The 22,743-nt window shown below is 41.5% G+C and overlaps 1 protein-coding gene across 3 annotated transcripts in view; it reads left to right on the top strand.

Moving 5' to 3' along the window:
- KANK1 (KN motif and ankyrin repeat domains 1) overlaps positions 1 to 22,743 on the top strand; it is a 180,321-nt gene that overhangs the window by 112,059 nt on the left and 45,519 nt on the right. For all 3 annotated transcript variants that reach the window (XM_087822690.1, XM_016214255.2, XM_016214256.2), the window contains exon 3: positions 8,039 to 8,157. In XM_087822690.1, coding sequence (XP_087678816.1) covers positions 8,121 to 8,157 — 37 coding nt within the window. In that variant the 5' untranslated portion in view covers positions 8,039 to 8,120. The remainder of the gene's footprint in view (positions 1 to 8,038; positions 8,158 to 22,743) is intronic.

Genomic DNA, 22,743 nt, shown 5'->3' with positions numbered 1-22,743 from the left:
ATTGTGCAGCTCTGTTTCTGAGCTCCATTTGTTCCCTGGACTCTCATCTCCCACACTCCCACCGCTCACTGCCGGGTGTCTCCCAGGTCTCCCCTTCAGTGTCACTTCCCTTGGGAAGCTTGACAGTCCACACATCCCTTTCATCTCCATATTCTCAACTTCAGCCCCAAGGAGTTTGGCCTCAGTTATTCTCACTCAACAGCTGTTTCCCCCCTTTGGTATTTAGCATGATTTGCTAATAATTTGCTGGTGTGTGTGCGTGTAATTCTTGTCTATAAGCCCTTGAGACCAAGTCTTTTTTGTTTAGCACTGTAGTGCCCAGCAGGGTCCGTGTTACACACTGATTGCCCAATCAATATCTTTTTAATAAATTAATGGAAAAAAACTAAGGCTTCTTGGGGGGTATTTTCTAAGTCGCTGGGTACCATTTTCATAAAGCCAGAGGACATTCCTGGCTCTAGGTGCCTTATGACTTAATTTTTTCCCAATTAACCAATTAATATTTAAAGGCAGTGGTTTTGAGAACCTTTGGCCTGAATCAGTCACCTGGAGGGCTTGTTAAACTTCGGACTGCTGGCTCCACCCCCTGAGTTCATGATTCAGTAGGTCTGGGATGGTCTGAGAACTTGCATTTCTAACAAGTTTCCAGAAGATCTTGCTGATGCTGCTGGTCTGGGGACCACACTTTGAGAACCACTCTTTGAAGGTTATGATCTCTTTTACTTAGTGATAGGCCGAGGTACCCTTGAACTTGTCATTAACAGTATTAATCAATTTAAGAGTAATCAGAATGTATAAGAATCCAATCCCAGAGGAATTAAAGGGAAAATGTCTCCTGTAGCAGTAAATAATAATAATAACTGCATATTTTAAATAATTTAAATAGGAAATGAATAAAAGCCTTTCAAACTACCCTCAACTAATTCTCTTACGTCTGTGTCTGTTACATTTTAGTTCTTTAATATTTGAATAGGCAAAAGCACTGATATTTTAACTTATAAAAATTACTACCAGGGCAAAACTTCACTAATATGGACAAATTTATAAAATCAAGGATTAGGTTTCTGCTATGATCTGTTTTCCCTAAACCCTTTAGGTATGAACCAAAGCAAGTCAATAAAGACTATTTCATGTGCTTACACTGAGTCATACAATTACTTTCCTCTGAAGTCGACAAAAAATGGAAAGGTGGCAATTTTTTTTTTTAGAGCTTCAATAATTCTAATTTTCATTTGTCCGCTCTTTTCCAGTCTGCTCCCCGTTTCTTTTGCAGAAAAACAGCTAGTTTTCAGCCTAGGTTATGATGTGATAAACTTTCATCACAGAAAATTTCCTGGAAAGAAAATCTGCCAGCATCGGTTCTTTTTAAGTGTTCAGGAAGCTATGTGGATCCCAGCAACCCACCTGGAGCAGAGCCAGTGCAAGCCTCGGAAGGAATTTCCGGGCTCCGAGATGGTTTTAACCCATTTGTTGGCAGCATTGCCCTTGTGCACACTTTTGGGAAGATACTGCCCTACTTGCATGGTGTAGGGTGCATGTGGATGGGCAGAGAAGGTCTGTGGGAGGGCCGGGCACACCCCTGCCCACTCTTGTACACCAGGAGGCAGATCTTAACTTGGGAAGTCTTTTCAAATAAGGCAGAAAAGATAAGGAGTTGGCTTTTAGTACAGCTAATCTGTGAAGCACACTGTGACTAAATTATCTTTGAGCCCAAAGCGCAGATTCCTTGTTAGATTATTTGGGGAAAGGAATGAGGTGGGTGTCTGCTTTGTATCATTGCTATATCCTCAGTGCCAAAGACAGTACCTAGCACATCATAGGCACTCACCTGTTACACGAATGAATTTACTTACTGTTGCTTCTTCTGTATTTCCTCTTTATTGTCTGCATTTGAAATTGTTACTGTGGTTGAAGTACTTCCTCCAGCCTTTAAATGTTATTCCACGGAATAAGTTTGAACACATAACCGAACAGACATAGCATAAATTTCTCTCATGGGTAAAACCCAGCTGTTTTCCTACATTATAAATGAAAACAAGTTTCCAGGTAAAATTTTAATTTAGATCTTGATCGATGATTGAGATTTCTCTTTATCTATACCCCACCCCTACCAAGAAAACTATCTGCTATATTGGAGGATGCCAAATGGGGTTGGGTCATAATTGGGTAGTTTGCTTGCAAAATAACCAAGAGCTGGTTAATGTTACCCCCACAATTCTTGTAGTAGGAGCCAATATTTGAAATCAGCGGAAGATAATCTGATGATGAACTGTGACAAGAGTTTGCACACAAAACACACTTTTAATTAAGTTAACTTTAATTAAATTCTTGACAGAAATATGAGGACAATCATAGATGGTGTATTATAAATTAGACAGGCTTTTGAATGCCTGTTTGAAAGACTGACTTATTTAAAGAAAGAAATAAGCTTTGCTTTTTTTATTAGGGTAAAAGTGTATGTGTGTGTGTATGTGAGATTTTCATTTTGGTTTTTTGTAGCATCTACTTCCTTCAGATTTCTGTTCAACACCCTATCTCCTGATGTCACCTTTCTCCCTGGCAATTCACTTTGTTACGACTCAGCCCTCCTAGAAGCAGACAGTGCTCTAGCCGCGGCTCTACAATCTGCTCTGCACGCTCTCATCTCCTGCCTTTGCATGTGCCGTTCCTTCTGTCTAGAAGGACCTTCCATCTTTCTCAACCTGAAAAACACTCACTTATCCTTTATGACTTAGGCCTAGTGGTCTCTTGTGAATACATTTTTTTGGCCACTCCCATTCTTTTTGGGCAAAGTAAGACCACCTATGGGTTGGAACTGAACTGTGTACATGGCTGTTGGAGGCTTTCTCCTTTCATTGTGTCTGTCTGCCTGCTTCCAGCGCTAGTGCGTGAACTTCTGGGAATGGCTCAGTGCTTTTAGTTTATCTTGTATCTCAAAAAAATGTCTGGTGCACATTCTAGAATGTTATAGATTTTTAAGTCATGTTAAGATAATTAAAATACAAATATAGTCAAATAATATATTGAAAAGAAATAGCCTTAGGTGGTAACAACGGCTACATTAGGATTGTGGGGTAATAAATTATTATTTTTTGCATGTCTGTCTTTCCAGATTTTAGGTAAAGGTAGCAATTTTTTGAATTGCTTCCTTAATTTTGTTAAGTGAAGACAATATACTATGACATGTTATAAAAGAGATTCTAGAACTTTCACATCACAATTGTTGTTTCCCCTGTCCTTTTGAGCAGCAAGTTTCTTATTTTAATTATACTGCCCTAATTCTACCCATTTTTCTTTTTATTGATTTGGAGAGAGAGAGAAAGGGAGGGAGAGGAGAGAGAATCATCGGTTTGTTGTTCCACTTATTTACGCATTCATTGTTGCTTCTTGTATGTGCCCCTGACTGGGGATCGAACCCACAACCTTGGCGTATCAGATGACGCTCTAAGCGGCTGAGCTACCCAGCCAGGGCTAATTCTGTCCATTTTGAAACTACTGTGATTCCACTGAGAGCCTTCCACCTGTCCTCAATGGTAGAAAATTTTTTGTTGAAAAAGTACTTAATTTTTTGAAAGAGTCAAATGGCACTCATAGCAGAATGTAGGGGACATGCAGATACTCAAGCCGACTGTGCGCGGGGTCCAGAAAAGTGTGACGGCTAGTCCTGAGACATTGCCCGTGCATCATATGATAACTACTTCAGGCTCTTAAACATGCAGCCTCAGGGAATAAAGTTGGAAATACAATTGCTTTAAAAACAATATTACATAAATTTTGAAACATAACTTTCTCTCTAAAAGGGATTTAAGCAAAGCATCCTTGCAATAAGCATGTATATCCCACAGGCGACTACCTTGAAGAGGGCCTCACTCACCTATGCGTGCAGATTCTTGTTGAAGCAATAGTGCCCTCGCTCTAAATCTCACACTCACAAGGGCCAGAGCAGTAGCTACAGGGCTCACTTAGCTCTGAATGTAGCTCCACCACTTACTGATTGTGTGACCTCGGCAAGTTCTAAACCTCCCCGTGTTCCAGTTTCCTATCTATAAAATGGGAAAAGAGGATTTTAACACTTCATAGGGTTGTTTTGAGGTTTAAATAAGGTCATAACTAAGTGCGTTAAAAAAATGCCTTGAGCATAACATAATTTCGCCAATTCTAAGATGCACACATTTCAAATTTTAACACTTCTGAAATGAGGATACGTCTTACAATTAACGTAATTTTTTAAAAAGCATCTATCACCATTTAATTAGCAATAACTTTTTTTTGCCTTAAATAATGGTACACCTTAAAGTAGATTATGCTTTAGATTTCCATAACTAATAGTAATAAGAGCTTGATACACCCTGGCTGCCATCAACAGTGTCATCAGTGTTGTCACCATCATCATCATCTTGGTTCTAACCAAGACAGTGGCATTTGATTGGTTGGCAATGCTAGCCTAGAGTATATATCAAACCTCAATTTCGTCTATTTGTGTGTGTTTTTGTTTTTTTAAAAGTATGTCTTTATTGATTTCAGAGAGAGGAAGGGAGAAAGAGAGATAGAAACGTCAATGATGAGAGAGTCATTGATCAGCTGCCTCCTGCACACCCCCCACTGGGGGTTGAGCCCGCAACCCGGGCATGTGCCCTGACCGGGAATTGAACCGCAATCTCCTGGATCCTAGGTTGATGCTCAACCACTGAGCCACGCTGGCTGGGCTCATCTATTTGTTTTTATTGATATGTTCTTAGAAAAGTTATAGTGAGCTTTTTTTTTATTATTATTTGTTTGTATTAAGCTAATGGAAAGTATTTAGGACTTAATTCATATAATGTCTGCATTATTCTCTGCACTGTACTTGGGGAGCTACTAACATGTTTTTCAATGCAGATCAGCCTCGAAATAAGCAGAGAAGACAGATTCTTTATTTTCTCTGTTGATGTGTTTTCCTAAATCCTTTCAAAGACGTGCTCTGTCTTAATAAGCAGAACTAAGCCACCATTGTACCACTTAAGATTTACTGGTTTGCAGTCTTCTCTGAGGGAGAAAAGAAGCAGTTTATTGATCTGTAACAGAGAATGGATCATGGCTAAACCTTTTCTGGCTTATACAATACACTGACATAAGAATCTACATGTCATTAAGAAGACTGAGTCCTCCCAATTTGAGGCCACCTGTCAGGCATGAACAATAACTGGGAAAAATCAATACACAATATAAACTTGTTTTTGCACAAAGACTGCCAGGACCCACACCCAGTGACAGGCATGTCTTGTTATTTTACCACTGATATGCTTGTAGCTCCTAATTTTAAGCTCCCCCTCATTTTGATTTTATTGTTCAGTTTGCAGGAGGGTGGGAGTGTCCAACTTGAATCTGAGATAAAGATCTGCCTGGTGAAAGAGGTTCGATAATGGGAGAGAACCTTGGAGCAAAGTTTATGAAGCTTGACTAGGAAGATCGTGGGCACAACTCCATCAAAATACCTTGCCACATAGTTCATGCATCCATAACCCATGCAGCTTGTTCCTTCTTGCCTTCTGCTTGCCCTCAAGAGTTTGAATGGTGGTATTTACAAGCCACCATGAAGCAAGAGTGCAAACACATCATGCTAGAAAAGGGCCAGTAAACAGGGATTTCGCTTAGGTTTTTGTTGCCGTTGGCTTTTAAAAGTATAATTAGTTGAATAATTTCAGAAGCTGGGCTTCTTCCTCCCCCACCCCCCCTTTTTAGACCACCCAGTCTCCATTTGTTTCTTTTCTTTCTTTTTTTTACAAAGGTACGTTTGTCAGGCCTGTATAGTCATTCCTGTTCTTAAAGATAATGCTCACTCTATCCCTAAAGCCTGCCTCTGACTCAGCCAGCTCTGCCTGTGCACAGAGGTGATTGCTCTCCAAGTTCAGTGCCCTGGGCCTGAACCAGTGCCCCTTTCCAGCAGAATGTCAGGTGATTGCCACATAGTCAGGGAGATTACAGCTATCCTGCCCTCCTGGTGCATTGCCCGACAGAAACTGGGGAGCAGCGAGCAGCTGGGAGGCCTGCAGTGGAAGCTGAGAATTGGGTCTCTGCAGTGAGCTGAGAGGTAGTCATTGTAGCTGGAAAAGCCATGAAGGGGAGCACGCCCATCAGAAGCAGCCTGTAAAAAATCCATCCTTTCGAGTTTTCACTGAGCCACTTTCACAGCAGTTAGCCCTGAACTGTGGTACAAACCCGTTCAAACAGTGAGGAAGAAATTCTCACCCCGCGTGATCAAAGCGATCAGCCGTGTCATCTTCCTTTTTATTATATTTCTGACTTCTTCTAACCTCCATGACTGGGGTCTGATAGCTTACTTTTGCATAGCATTATTTTTTTTTAATGTATCTTTATTGATCTCAGAGAGAGGAAAGGAGGGAGAGAGAGAGAGAGATAGAAACATCAATGATGAGAGAGTCATTGATCGGCAACCCAGGCATGTGCCCTGACCGGGAATCGAACCCTGATCTCCTGGATCCTAGGTCGATGCTCAACCACTGAGTTACGCCCGGCCGGGCTGCATAGCATTTTAAAAATATATTTCCCTTTTTCTAATGCACTGTAAATTAAATAAAAGCAAAGTTGACAGGAAGTATCTGATGCCTCTTATTAATACTTACTATTACAAAGGTAGTAAAGGAGGTAAAGTTATAATTGTACAACACCCCAGGGCAACCACAATGATCATTTTGGTGTATTTACTTCTACTTGTTTTGAATAAATGTCTACATGTGTACATACATATTTATAACAAAATTATGTTTGTGATAGAATAGTTTTCTAATCAATGTACTTTGAGTATTTTTCTGTATTAGTAAAACCTTGTAAATTCAGTGGCTGCATTAGATTCCAGTATGTATGGATATGTTGTTATTTTAGCATTCTGCTGTTGTTGGGAGGTCACGTAGATTTTTGAATTGACACTTCAATTTTGAGCTTGGAATTTTTAAATTTCTTCTGATTTTCTGGGTCTAGAGTTAGAATTCGGGCATAGTGGAAATGGAATACTTGTCCATATCATGGTTTGCTTTGCAAAGGTTGGAGCGATGCTTTTTTCCTATTATTTTTCTTTTGTTTTTTTCATTTGTTTTAAATTTTGTGACCATAACGTAAGTCATGTTATAGTAATCTCAGTTAACTTTTTTTGGAAAAAGACTTGCATTGATTCTTTTATAGAGAGAGGAAGGGAAAGAGAGAGAGAAATAGCAATGTGAGAGTGGAACATGGATCAGCTGCCTCCTGCACAACCCCTATCCAGGATAGAGCCCGAAACCCGGCAATGTGGCCCGACCGGAAATCAAACCAGCAACCTTTTGGTGCGTGGGACTGTGCCCAGCCAACTGAGCCACACTGGCCAGGACAATCTCAGTTAACTTTTAATAGAGAATCAATATAAAATAAGAAATAAGTTGCTCAACATGAACCCTGATATTTTAAAACTGCTCCATTTGAAGTTGATCCAACAGGACAATGGGAAATATTGAAGTTCTTTTGTTTTCAAGAGGGGGACTAACTAGATTAGGTACGTGTTTTAAGTGAAAGACTTGAGATATCTCAAATAAAATGGCAAGAAGTTAATCTTTTTTAAAAATGTGAACATTTAGTGTAACAACTGCTTTCAAGTTGAAATTGAGTAAATGAGACTATTGAACCAACATTTGGAGAGGAGGGTAAGCTTAAAAAAACCAAAAGTTTGTGAAGTACTAGAGAATGATATACTTTGGGAGGTCATTTGTATTTGAAGGCCACTTTCCTAAAATGTCACATTTCTAGATAGCCCGTTTTGTTTCCCATAAGGGTATTATGTCTAGAGATCCGCTTTCAGGGCCCGTCCACTGGTGCACCTGTGGGCATGTTACTCCCTTAGCACTGTGGCCAGGTCCGGGGCAGCCACCACCTCGATCCACAGGCTCTCTCCCCCCATTCAGAGCTGCTTTCTCCATTAGCAGGCATCTTCATAAACAGAAGTCTAAGATTTAGTGTTGTACATATTTTTAAACGATCCATTTTGATGGGACTCTCTTTATTGTTTCAGGTTGAATGCTTTTGGGAACTTGATGCATAAATTTGCATGACTCTTCACTCCTTTCTGGATCTGTCACTGGATTCAAGCCAGCATGGCTCACACCACAAAGGTTAACGGCTGTGCCTCAGGTAACTGTGTTCTGGAGAGTGTGTGTGTGAGTGTGTGTGTATGCTCAAACTAACTTCTAATTTTCCTTTTCGTAAATGGACAGATAACAGGAAGCTGCCTAGATAACTACAATTTCAAAGCATATTCTATCCATTAAAGTTGGGTTTTTGTTTGGTTTTGTTTTTTATTCTCTCAGATGATTTGCTTTTATCTTTAGAGTCTTCATGTACAGAAATCAGCTGGGTAAATTATTACCTAAGCCCAGTTCTATTGAAGTGTTGAAAGATAAATGTAAAATTCTGAATGCTGATGCAAATTTAATGTATACTCCCCTGGCTCTCCTTTATGAGGGATTGAAGGATGAGAGAGGAAATGAGATTGGATGCTTAAAACCAACTCCTAGCATCTCCTCCCAAGCAGTTTTGTTTGATGTTGCTGCACAAAGGGAAAGTGAAGGGGGAAGAGAAGGGCATATTCTATAAAGTGACTTTCCCAGTGCAATATGCAACAAGCCATGTTGTGAATCATAAAGACTTACTTACATTCTGCTTCTCACTTTGGTTATATTAGAGACCTATGTAGTTTGCATATCTATTCCAATATTGGTTCTATAAAATTGGGGAGAAATTTATAGAACAAATGTAGCATGTAAACTGTTAAAAAAAAGAAAAAAAAAGAAGGGAGGGGTACTTTTAACGGTAACAGCAGGAGGAAGAGACCTCTGAAGTGGGCACACCCAGCCCATGTATGTGACTTTTTCCCCCAAAGCAATAATTTTTTATTATAGTTGGCAGGCAATGTTATATTAGTTTCAGGTGTACAACATAGTGATTTGACATTTATATATCTTACGATGTGCTCACCACACTGTCTAGTAACCATCTGTCACTGTGCAAATTTATCACAATATTATCAACTGTATTCCCCTTCACCTTTTTCACCCATCCTTCCACCCCTTCTCTCCTCTGGCAACCATCAGTTTTTTTCTTTGTTTCTATGAGTCTGTTTTTGTTTTGTTTGTTTGTTTTGATTTTTTTAAAATTCCACATATAGCCCAGCCAGCATGGCTCAGTGGTTGAACATCAACCTATGAACCAGGAGGCCACGGTTCGGTTCCCTATCAGAGCACATACGCAGGTTTCAGGCTCAATCCCCAGTCAGGGGCGTGCAAGAGGCAGCTGATCAATGACTCTCTCATCATTGATGTTTCTCTCTCTCTCTCCCCCTCTCCCTTCCTCTCTCTGAAATCAATAAAAACATTTTTTTAAAAATTCCACATATAAGTGAAACCATGTATGTGTCTTTGTCTTATTTCACTTAGCATAATACCCTCTAGGTTCATCCATGTTGTTGGAAGTAGCAGGATTTCATTCCTTTTTATTGATGGGTAGCATTCCATTGTATATATGTACCATATCTTCTTTATCCATTCATCTATTGATAGACACCTCAGTTGCTTCCATATCTTGGCTTTTGTAAATAATGTTGCAGTGAACATAGGGGAGCATATATTTTTTCGAATTAGTGTTTTCATTTTTTTAGAATAAATACCCAGAAGTGGAATAGCTGGGTCATATGGTAGTTCTATTTTAGTTTTTTGAGGAATCGCCATACTGTTTTCCATAGTAGTTGTTCCAATTTCCAGTCCCAACTGTGCACATCCTTGCCCACTCTTGCTATTTGTGGACTTTTTGATAATACCCATTCTATCTGGTCTGAGACAGTATCTCATTGTGATTTTCATTTTCATTTCCCTGATGATTATTGATGTTGAGCATATTTTTACAGGTCTGTTCTCCATCTGTATATCTTCTTTGGAGAAATGTCTCTTCAAGTTCTCTTCCATTTTTTGGTCAGATTGTTTATTTTTTCGTTATGAGTTGTGTGAGTTCCTTTTCTATTTTGGATATCAACCTCTTATCAGATACATCATTTGCAAGTATATTCTCCCATTCGGTAGGTTGTCTTTTTGTTTTGTTGATTTCTTTTGCTGTGCAGAAGCTTTTTAGTTTGATGAAATCCCATTTGTTTATTTTTGCTCTTGTTTACCTTGCTTGTGGAGACATATCCAAAAATATATTACTGAGACCGATATGAAATAGTTTATTACCTCTGTTTTCTTCTGGAACTTTTACAGTTTTAGGTCTTAGATTTAAGTCCTTAATCAATTCTGAGTTTTACTTTTGTATACGGTATACATGTATGTGACTTTTTATTCCAGCAGTCCCAGCTACAAGTATCCGCTCTGGCAAGAATGCAAACCCAAATAAATTCAGTTGTTTATCTCACCCATTCTTTTGCTTGTCCTTTCTGCTGCCTTCTTGGGACTTTTCTAAATTCTTCTTAGGGCTGCTGTCAGCAATAAAATATGAATGATAATATCTAACATTTAATGAGCACTTACTGTGCTTTGCCTGTATTATCATACTTAATCCTCACAGTGATCCTGTGAGATTGTGCTGTTCCCGTCATCGCCAGCACTCTCATCCCTGTGTGACAGCACAGAGAAACTCAGTCAATTACCTGTTTCTTTATCAGAATATTTGATAAGGAAGGAGACTGAAGCATTGTGAACTTTCTTGAGAGTCGTGGGTGGGTTTCAATCCTGTGATGCTGTGATCTCCCTTCCCTTTCCTGCCCTCACTTCCATTCACACACTCAGAGAAGGCAGGGCCGGGAGTTGTTGGGGCCTCAGACCTCGTCTCTCTGGGGTCTCTGACAAATTTATCTTCAAAGGTTTAGATATCTACCCCCTTTGTCCCTGATTCCTTTTCCAACTTGACTTGTCCTGGAGTTTCTCTTTTCTGTTTGTTCCTGAAGTCTGATGATCCAGCTGTAACCATTCCTCTTCCCCTGTATCCTGCCTTATGGGTCTGGGCACTGAGTTTGAATGCAAAGGAAAGCTCTCTCATTTGCGACTTCTGGGTTTCAGGGTGTGGATTGTTAATGTGCACAGGTATCTGGACCAGGCAAGGGAAGGTTTTTTTAATTCTAGTCACCATGACCTCTGTGAGCCTGTAAGCAAATCTGATTAGAGACTCAGTCACACACAATTACTTTAATCTCACACACACACACACACACACACACAACACAGCCATGTAAACATATATACATTGTATCTACATGTACATGTGAGTACATATACATATATGTGATGCTCAGTATAGAACATTTTTAAATATAGATGTGTAGTATTGTCTAAAAAATAAAGCAAGAATTACTGATAATACTACCACCCAGAGATAAATGTTTTTCTCATTTTCCGTACAGTCTTTAAATTTTATATACAGGGTGTCCCCCAAAAATGTATACACACTTTAACAGCTCAATTTTGAAATGTATTTAATAAACACTGCCTTCATAATTATTCAAAGTATGTGTATACATTTTGGGGGCACACCTTATATTTCACAGAACTGAGATTGTGCTTATAAAAATCATTTTACCTTTTCTTCTCCCACTCTGTGTTATAAAACCAATACCTGCCCACTGGTTTTTGTTTGTTTGGTTTTTGTTTTTAAGGCAAATTCAAACAGTGCAAAAGTGTATGCTGGTTATAAATATACCATTTTGAAATGTAATTAACATAACATTCACAGGCCCCAGATTAAGATGGGATGAAGGCTTTATGGCAGCTAATGAAGGCTGGTTACTAATCATTCCCATGAGAAAAAGATAAATTATTTGGATAGTTTAGTAGGAGTTTTAAATGTGGAGTAAATGATATGTTGTTTTTCTTATTTTCCAAAGATAAAGTATAATATTAAATATGTTTTTTAAAATTATACTTGCCCTAGATGTGCTATGCCCAAAAGGGGACCTCCCACACCTTCCTCTGAAAAAAATCACTGCTTTGGGCTCCATAGAACATGAGGAGAAATCCCATGAGAAGTTGGGTCAGGGCACTGGCAAAAGAAACACTATTCATGGTTTTAAGAATAAAGCAAAAGCAAAAAAGTAGAGCAGCTGAAAAAAACACCACCTGGCCACACTGCACCCTTGGCCACAGAAACCACCTGACGACTGATCATCCTACTTCCATGTCCCTGTTTAGAGTCTAAATTGGGTGAAGGACGAGTCACAAGTCCTTTTATACAATGTCTGCCCCAGTGAGCCCTGCAGTTAGATTGGGTGAAAGGTGCTGATTTGAAAATGAGAGCAGTTAGTTAATACTGCCATTTGTAAAATTTATTATGATGCATTTCAGACATACAAAATGCATAGAGTTTACACAAGCACCCGTGTTCATACCACCTAGCTTAAGAAATAAACTTTACTAGTGCATGGAAAATATCACCGAGCACCTACAATGTGCCCAGGCGTTGTTCTGGGCACTGGGGACATAGCAGTGAACAAAACAGGCAAAAATACCCACCCTCAAGAATCTTACCCTCTGCCCGGCTGGCGTGGCTCAGTGGTTGAGCAGCAACCTATGATCTAGGAGATCGCAGTTCGATTCCTGGTCCAGGCACTTGCCTGGGCTGTGGGTTCGATCCCCAGTAGGGGGCGTGCAAGAGGCAGCCGATCACTGACTCATCATTGATGTTTCTCTCTCTCTCCCTCCCCCTCCCGCTCTCCTCTCCCTCCCCCTTTCTCCCCCACTTTCTGAAATCAATAAAAAAATAAAAAGACAATCTTACCTCCCAGTGGAAGTTAGGGTCTCCTATAGACAGAGTCTGTAAAAGTGTTTTTGTTTACCTGAAATTCAAATTTAACTGTGTGTCCTCTTTTTATCTGCTAAACCTGGCAGCCTTACCTGTTGCATCTTTTTTCTTACTGCCCACCCTGTCCGTATCAATCATTTGTCAGTGTTACTTCTTTTTCACTAGATCCTTCATCGGACTTCTGATGACTGGTACAGTTTTGTTTTTATTAATTTAAAACATTTTATTTTGGTATCACTAAGAGTACCCTAATGTCATTTGTTAATGTAATGAGTGAGTATCATAAATTGATCATGACTGTTTTCTCTTTTTATAGGGGTCATTAGTTAGGCAAATTGCTGTATTTCTGTGGAGTTTAGGGATGGGGATAGTCCACTTTTTCCCAGGTTTCTGAATCATATTGTAAACTGGATGCATTGATTGATACCTCTCTAAACACTTAATTAATGTTGTGCAACTTTAATTAGAGCTTAGCATCTCTTCAGAAGCCAAATAATAAGTAGCTTATTTGTCGGATGAAGATAATAATACCTGTCCTGCCTTCTTCACAGGATTGTTGTGAGAAAAAAATAAAACAAGAGCCATAAAAACACACACACAACACCACTTTTTAAGATATAAAGTGCTGGTCAGTGTCAGAGGACTTCACTGTCTTTCTGCTGTCCCTGTCATGTGCTCCTGACCTAATAAACACCTGTACAGGTGCCACCGTGCCAGGTCCTGTCAGATGCTGTGACACTGAGGCAGGAATTGTGTTGCTCTCCTGAGTCTAACAGTTAAATGAAACAAGTAGATGAGCGTTATGGAGCGACTTTTTATGCCCGCCATCACCATCTTTATTGTTGCTAATATTTGCCGTTGCTTGTTTATTGCAGGTTTTCCTTCTCTTGCTATTTCCCTTTTACAGCCTAAATATATATTTTTTCCTAGACAGATACATTATTTACTTATTAAAGTCCTTACTGAATTGCATTAAAATGCGGTTGTCATTTTAAATTAATAGAATACATTCATATGTGGCCTAGTCAGTTATTCGGCCCCAGGTTTTGTCTCCATGCAGATCTTAAACGAGGTGCAAAGGCCATTGATACCCCCGGTGAGTCAGACAGAGCCAGGGACTCCTGGCAGCGCGGGTGGAACGCTGCGGTGCCCTGCAGCCCACTCTCCGTTGTGTAAATATTTTTTCTGGGCAGGAGTATTTCTCAAACAGAACTCTGAGCCCACTGCGGTGACCCTGACAGCAGGAACTGCGTGCTGTTTGTCAAGTACAAGACCAGTTTTCACAGACTGGTCTGGCCGGAACCACCCGGCGTTTTCTGAGACCATCTGTGGAGAAAGTCCCGGAGCAAGCGGAGGTGGCGTGTTCTGGGCGGTGAGTCCCAGGCTTGTCGTCGGTGTTAGCTCTAGCTCAGAGGCAGAGGGTGAGCCGATGAGAAACGGGGGCCGCCTTGTCTGTGGGCAGCCGGCATGACCTGCCAGGGTCTCTCGATTCAATCTGCAGAAGGATCAAACGTGTGTTACGCCCTGTGCTTGGCATTCTCCCCTAAGTGGTGTGTGCAGGGTGTATCAGAAGAACTGACTGAGAGGGCAGAACAAAATCCTGTAGGCGCCTAGAGGAGGGGATCCTTTTTATTTTCACCTGTCCAACCTCCCTGCCGAGCTTTCAGATGACAAAACACAACTTGTCCAGCTCAGGCAGTTAAATGGCTAAATCAGAAGTTCAATATGGAGAGTCTCTTTTCTTTGTTTAAGGCATTCTATTGACATTACAAATCAGAAGTGTGGTGTCTGTGAAGTTCTTAAACAGATCAAGGGGAAAGTATGTAATTTCAGAAAATGTATAAAACCCAGAAATTGAATGGTTAAGAAGAAAATGTCCTTCACGATAAAGGTTACGTTGATAAGTTGTTGTTTTTCTTAGTGTGAATTATTTTATAGAGCCAAATTAACAAACACCTAATACCTTATATGCATTTCGTACATCATGCAGTTTCATCCATTATTTGATGTGTTTAATAATTGAATGTAATTAGATTGTGCATTTCAACTTTAAAAGAAACGGTTCCTTGTTAATTTATTGAAGGCTAATTTCACACTGAAGTTTATAAATGAAATAATTTATTTTCTCATAGTGATGGTGTATGAGAAGATATGTATTTTTTTTAAGTAAAAAGTAGTTATATTTGAATTTCATAACTGTTGAAATGCCAAGACTACCTACAAATAGGAGACCCTTGGTTTCGGTGTCCTGCCTGTCTCGTTAAACAAAACCCCAGAATTCATCCAGCCCCTTCAGAGGTTCTGAAGAGTGCCTGCCTGTTTATGGGGCTTGCATTTTAACCCAATCAGTCTGTAACCATCTTCACCTTATAAACCTTCTTGTTCCAAACCTTGAGCGAGTCACAACGGGTTAAGCGTAGGAGTTCCGACAGGCGATTAGCTCTCCAGCTAAGCGGAAGAAGGTACTTCAGCAAGTACCAGCCTCCTGGAGTGTAGGGAGGATAGAAGCTGGGTGCTGGGCAAAGATACCCCCTGGTTGGAGATTTCTGCCCAGATGCTTTGTGGGTGCCAAAAAGAAAGAAAAAACACAAAATAAAGACCCAGTAGGGAGAACTCACTATGTTAAGGACTTGAGCTGTTACTATCATTCTAAGACCACACAGTGAATCAAAGGATTAAAACAGCGCTTCCTGCAAGGGTTTGAGCGCGCTGTGCCCTGCTCGGCCGCAGACTTCCCATCGTGAGTATTGGCCTGGATTTCTGACTATGCACTTCCCCTCTTTCTTGAAGGACCTGGGTGAGCCAGCTCAGCCCATCACAAGTACAGCTTCCTTTTCCAGGGTTTGCCCTTTTCCTGTGTCCTGGGTATTTCCAGTCTATCTCCTTTGTGTAGTTTCTGAGAAAGGTTTGTATGGGCTTGGGAAATGAGTGACTAAGGCTCGCAGTTTCTGCTCTGGGGTCCTTTTCTATAAAAAAGCTGCTTGTTTTGATCTGGCATGAAAATATTAGCATAGTTCTCAAATTCACAAGAGTAGTGAATTCTTGCTCTTCTCTGGCAACAGATTTTAATTAAAATTTCATTGAGTAGACTTCTCTGATAAAAACCTCAAGGAAGACCCAATCAGGAAATCAGATTCGATAAGAGTCATTCAAACACTTCTAGAAATTCTAATTAAAAATAAATTGAGGTTTCCCTTTTTCCTCTCTTGGCTTCTCTGCTGGATATTTTTGGAGTAAGCTGTGGTTTACTCATTTCCGTAGGCTTTAGGATTATGCTCATGTTTTAGAGGCTAAGTAAGCCCGGTTCTGCTTTTGGGTTGTTGTTCATTCTGAAACCTGAAAATGAGAAGTTTTAGATTGTGCAGCCCATTTATATCTATAACCTTAGTGATCTCACAACTTAAAAATAAGCATGCCACTATTTTGAGGATTTAAAAAATAATAATAGTGACTAGATTTCTAATCCTAGCAGTTCTTAGAGCAAGCCATGGCTGAAATTTCAGATTAAATAATATCCCATAATATTCAGAAGGCCTTTCTAACCAACAGATAGAAAAGCAGAACTGTCGACATGAGGGACAACTGGGCCAAGGAACACTTTGCTGGATTCATGGGATTTATTCTTATCCTGGAAGTTAAACCTTTGTACCAGTCTTGCTCTGTCTTGTTTGTGACAAGCCAGATTTGAGTGATCCATGACATTTGTCCCAGCTGGATCAAAGGTTGTGGACATGGTTGCAATTTGACCATGTGAACCTTTACTTAAAGGAGCTGGTACTGGAGTAATCGTTTATGGAAGCCACTAGCTGTTAATCACAAGTGCTAAGTTTATTTTAGGCTCTTTATCATGAATTTATTTAATTGGAAAAGTTTTCTCTCAAAGGGATCTTTTATATTTTGGATGTGATTTCAGTTAGGTAGAATCAAGAGATAGTCATGTGATTTTCTAAATTTAGTCTCACAGTGTTTGGTTTAGTTGATAAATCCCATCAGCTTTGCAGATAATTTTGTGAAAACATTGATTCAGCCTGTCCTGCTCTGTTTTCCCATCCCTGCCCATGTTCTTTTTGACCCCCCTTTCTCTGGCATCAACTGTCCATCAGGCCAAGGCGTAATCAGTGTTTCTGTCCAGGAGGCACATTTAAGAGTCTCCTGGGAGAAAAAGGGGAGCATATTCCCAGACTAGAAATGTAAAAGAGGGAGACAGATGTGATAGTTCTAATAATTCATAATGCAGCTGCTTAATATCTTTAAAACCTTAGTCCATGTGCATCAACTCTTACGTTTTTATAACTAACACCCAAAATAGTTCACTCTCTCTGCTCTCAGTATCCCCCTCATTTAATTCCACCTATCCACCAAGGTCTGGGGCATTTGTTTCTTTTTCCCCAGCATTTCAGATTGAGTGGGTGGGAGGCTTTGTTGAAATCAGGAACGCATCAGGGAAATGGCTTTTGAGGCAGCCCGCTTGGCATGATCCCCTCCAACTGTGAAGACAAAGACGGATTTGTCTTCGCTGACCTGGCAGAGGAGGCAGAATACCTGCAGGCTTTCAGTAGCATGTGCCCTCCCTGGGGCCCCGCCCCTCCCAGGGCTCACGCAGCCAGATGATGCACTCATTTTTATAGCACCGGGTGGAGACCTGGAAGTCTGTAGGCCGGGAGGGGAGGAGGGAAGGAATGGTTTGCATGTCAAACCATTCCAGCAATGCAGCCTACAGGAAAAAATTACAAAACCGAAGTCCTGCGCCACCAGATTTTTCCATTAGCACCACACTCTCCACGGCTTCCACGTCTGCCCCAGGGACAGCTGTTCAGCTGTGTGAGGGGGAACGACCGTCACATCACATCACAAGCTCTGTCAGCCTGTCCCAGAAGGAATCCCAGCAGGCCCTGAGCACTACCTTCTACACTTTGCTGCATCTCACACACGCACGCACGCACGCACGAGCTGTGAATTCTCTGTGGGGTGCACGGATGTTCTTTGGGCACTAGAAAACAGCTGCTGGAACCTACTGCTTTTAAGTGAAGAAACCCAAGGCCAGAAAAATCTTCAAAAGGTAAAGGGGGATTAGAGCTGGGGGCTTTTCCTCTGGAGTGTTGTTATTTGGTGTTCTGTCCATTTGGTTGATGAAAAAGTAAACTTTCCAAATCGTGGTGAATTTAAATGGGGGTGTCATTTGGGGACTACCAGAAGGAACCACTCAAAGCTCGGTAGAAATACTTCAGTTTAGCCAGCTCATTCATTCAGTAGCTCACTTTTAAGTGACTGCACAGAAATGTATTTGGCAGAAAGGCAGCCGTTTCCCTCTTGTGTGAGGGACCAGCCCTCAGGTCCTGTGAAAGTTGGTCTGTCTTTGCCTTGTTCTCACTACTTTGTGATTTGGTTTTGTTAAGGATGGCTGGCAAGATTAAGGATCATTGGGCTTTCTATACTTTTGTTATTTTTTTCTTTCTCTGCAAACATTTTATCTTTCACTGATTTTAATCTCTGTTCCCTTCTCTTGACTCTGAGCTGTTGTTCTTGGCCTTAGTTTGATAGAATTCAAGGTCTCTTTCTGTTTCTTCAGTCCTGGTGCTTGCAGAAATGATGGTGAGCCTTCCCAGCTTTCATGCCTCCCGGTAGCAAGACACCAGCTCCGTCCAAAGAGTTATGAAAGAAGTGGGGTCTCCTGAACCCTCCCAGCTGCTGTTCCCCAGTCCCACTCTGCCCTGTTCCCCTCTCAGTGGCTTTGCTCAAAGCACTGTTCTCTTCATCTGGATGTCTTTCCCATATCTATTAATATAAGCCCTTATTTCCTTGAAGTCCTGTGCCCTCTCTTCCAGCAAATGTTCTCAGAAACTTCCAATGGAAAGTCACCCCTTCCTCTTCATTATTCCCAGAGAGCTTTATATCCTGTTAAATAGTTGCCATCACTTGCTTTTAGTTAAGAGTTACGGTTGTGGTCCTCACTAATACGTAAGCTTTGTGGTCTTAAGAGGCAAGATTCCAGGTCATCTTCACTTCTGTATTCCCATCGCGCCTTGCTTAGTACTCAACATAGAGTCAACATGCTCAGTGTTCAACAAATATTTGCAACACACCAACTTGTGCTGGCATAATGCTGGGCATCTGATACAGAGCAAAACACAGGCACAGTGCCTACTTAAAACGCTGTGGGATTGAATTGAGCCTGTGAGTTGCCAATCTTATATTGTTATGCCCTTTGCAGTTTTATCCCAGCCTGTTCTCCTGGGTATTTTTTTCCTGAATGAACAAGTGGCTTTCACTTTGCCACATACACTTGCTTGCTTTCTGCTTCCTCTTACCTCTGACCAAATGGATGTTTTAGCATCTGCCTTCTCCATCGCGTGCTCCAGGTAGGCTTAAAATGATTATTGTCTGTTAAATGCTTTGGGTTTCAGGGAGACATGACCAGATATAATGTGGTTGTCAGGGAGGGTTATTGTCTCAGGCCATTTGGAAAGTTCTCCTTTCTCTGCTTGTTAGCAGCCCAACCAGAGAGAAAGGAGGTGGAACTCTGGTCGGTTTCTTTTGTCCCAGGCCTATTATCTAGTCTAGTTTGGTGGGTGGTTGAAACTATGGATAAGAACCTGAGTAGGTGACCTCTCAGGTGGGAGTGTGGCCGGCTGGTCTACCTTCTCTCCCGCGATTTTCTTGGGAAGGTCTGTACAGATTTATCACCCCTTTAGATGGGAAGAAATAAATTGTCCTTCTTATTACTGATTATTTATAGCCTTTATAGTTTTGTGTTGGTTTCCTGCTTCAGTTCATTTTGTCATTTGGTTTTTTTAAATGTTGATTTCAAATCTCGGATGAAAACATATTGTATGACAGTGTCTTATTTAAATTTGATGAAAGTAGCCCTAACCGATTTGGCTCAGTGGTTAGAGCGTCGGCCCTCGGACTGAAGAGTCCTGGGTTTGTTTCCGGCCTAGGGCACATACCTTGGTTGCAGGCTCTATCCCCGGCCCCAGTTGGAGTGCATGTGGGAGGCAACCACTAGACGTGTCTCTCTCACATTGATGTTTCTCTCTCTCTCCCTTCCACTCTCTCTGAAAAGCAATGGAAAAAATATTGTCCGGTGGGGATTTAAAAAAATGATTTAAAAAAATAATAAATTTGATTAAAGTAATCCTGGGGCAACCCAGACTGAAAAGAAAGCCTAATGTGTATGAATTCATTGTGACTCCAGTGTTAAGGCTTAAATATGTTTGGGGAAACGCACTTTGTTGAGTAAGGTATAACAAAGACAGGATTTTTTCTGACCTTTTAGAACAGACCCATCATCCACAGCACCCTCTTCCAGATTTCACTCTCCTGACTGGTATCTCACATCTTCACCGGCCACCACACCCTCCTCATGTTGATTGTGGCCTCTCCTTGGAAAATCTCCCCATGCATTGAGTTTTAGGAGCAGATCTTCTTAATCCCTTCATGCACAAGAGGCATCTTCTTCCAACACCCAGCACTCTACACACCTCTCAGGACCAGAAGGAGCTGGGAGCCCTGGCCGGACCTGTCCTTGTAATCCCTTCAGATCCTGTCAGTCCCTTAGGCTGTGATGGATGTGGGTGGAGAAGCAGCTATGGTGACACTGAAAGGAACTACGCCTACTTTTCTCCCTTGCTGTGGTTGCTTAGACACCCAGCTTTTGGAGTCACACCCCATCACAAGTATGAGAAAAGATGGCTGAAGTAGCAGGATAAGGTGTTTGACTTCTCTAGGGGTTGGGAAGAAGTCTCAAATACAGCAGAAGCAGCTCAGGCCCTTTGTAACAGTGATAACCCAGCATGTTGCTTTCACTCTGTTTCTTTTTAAGATGAATACTTACAGGTAGGGGTTTTGCACATTAAGTTTGCCTATGAGAGAAATGATGGTAGGGATCCTGGGCTGTCGCTTTGGTTGTTGCCTTTGTATTTTTTTATTATTATTTTTCTTTATTTTATTTTATTTTCCATCACCATTTATCCCCCCATACCCTCTTCCACCTCCACCTACTCCCCTCCCCTCTGCAATCACCACACTGTTGTCCATGAGTTTTCTGTCTCTTCTTTTTTCTTTTAACATCTTAGTAGTACAAGAGTTAAATTTAAACGTAGGAGTTTAGGTTAATATGCATCAGAATAAAATTGTTTTTCTAATTTGTTTTATAGTTTGCTCCAACATGGACTCTTGCAGTTTAAAGTGAGGAAAAGTTGGCCACTTAGAAAGTGGGGAAAGGGATGGGTACAGGAATGAAATTGGACCCCGGATGAATACCGTGTAGACCTTGCTGGGTGCCACACTGATGCCTGGGAGTGTGCTCTGTTTGAGCAACTCAAAGCTTTATTTAAATTTGAATTAATTGCCAGATTTTTAAAAATTAGGTAATTTCATGTAAAAATGCCAATTTCTTCAGCTTCTCTTGAAAAGTCAAAAGATCTAGCACATCACTGGGTGTGTATTTCCATTGGTCCACAGTCAACTGGAGAGAACAGGTGCTCTTTGGTATCCTCCAGCTCCCTCTAGACCCCTTCCTTTCCATTGCTGGTCTGGACTCTAAAGGTATTTGAACTTGTGTTCTGGACTCTGCAGGTACTTGAATTGCTTACAAGGTTACCCCCAGTTTGGCGCTTAGCTTCATTAAGCCTGAATGAAGAGCACCCTTGAGTTGTAGATTTGGGCTGGTTCTCATCCCAGGCCATGGCATAGACTCATCCAGGGAGCTTCTAAAATTTCTGATGCCTCTGGCCCCACCCCAGGAGATTCTGATTCATTGGGGTGGGGATGGGAGGGGTAACTCAGCATTTTTAGAAACAGCCCCAGGCCCTTTGTGCAGCAGGTTTGAGAGCTTGTGGCACTGAGATGCTTGCTCTGGGAGGTTCCAGCCTTGGCACCTTCACCTTGAATGGCAAAGGTGATGTTAGTCCCATCACCCCTCTGGACCAGTGTCATGCCTCCGCTGTAAAATGAGGACCTTGGCTCAGAGTCCTTGACATTTTCATGGAAACACTCAAAAGCCTAGCTCCTCTGGAAGGAATTAAATGGACCACAGGTGTCCTGGGTACCTACAGTGCTGGGACACAGCTGTGGTTGAGATGGAAAGGACAAAGTTCCTGTAAGTTTGTAGGGATGTCAGGCATGTGCACAGATTGGAACAGAGGAAACAACAAGCTGCTCTGAGAGCCGAGGTGAAGAGGTGGCTGGGAAGATAGACAACTTCAGGCAGACCTGATATTTTAGCTGGTCCTTGCAAACTAGAAGAATTTTGTCTGAGAAGGTTTGGTGAGGGGTATGCATCAGAAGGGGAAGGAATGGTACAAGTAAAAACATTCACAGAGCACGCTCTTTCCTCCCTACCTATCAGAAATGTCAGCTCCCCTCCCCTCCCCTTCCTCAGCTTGCTTTGCCCTCTGGGGGCTACAGGAAAGAACGTGCTTGGTGTGTGGCTTTTGGGTGCCGTGTAGTATCAATATAGCAGTTGCGTGGGCAGTAGCGGTAGAGCAGCAGGACGGATGGCGTGAGCTGCAGCTGTGAACTGCTGATAATCATACTTAGCTCACAGGGTTGCTGTGAAGAGTAAATGAGTTATATATGCATGATGCACTTGAAACAGTGCAGGCCAGAGGAATTGTGCACCGTGGATGGTGGGGGAAGACAGGGCAAGGAGGCTGTTGTGAGACTGATAACCCAGGTGCATGTGTGCTGTGTCCGAGAGACTGGGGGGGTGGTAAGTTGAGGAGAGGAGGGGGAAGGTAACTTCAGGATATGTCAGGATATATGCATCTTAAGATGTCCAAAATGTCATTTGTTGTTACCAGTCACTACTTCATTTAACTTTGGTTTTATCTCTAGACCTGGGGTCAGGCCCTCTGGAGAAAAAGTCTTGATGCAGTAGTCCTGTTAAGTAAGCCCCGCAGAAGCATGCCTGATTGCAGCCACCATGCAGGGGAGAGC

This window comes from Miniopterus natalensis, chromosome 12, assembly GCF_054644295.1.
Source record: "Miniopterus natalensis isolate mMinNat1 chromosome 12, mMinNat1.hap1, whole genome shotgun sequence".
NCBI lineage: Eukaryota > Metazoa > Chordata > Mammalia > Chiroptera > Miniopteridae > Miniopterus > Miniopterus natalensis.
The sequence above is the reverse complement of the archived record's forward strand: the minus strand, read 5'-3'. Positions and strand labels throughout refer to the sequence as shown.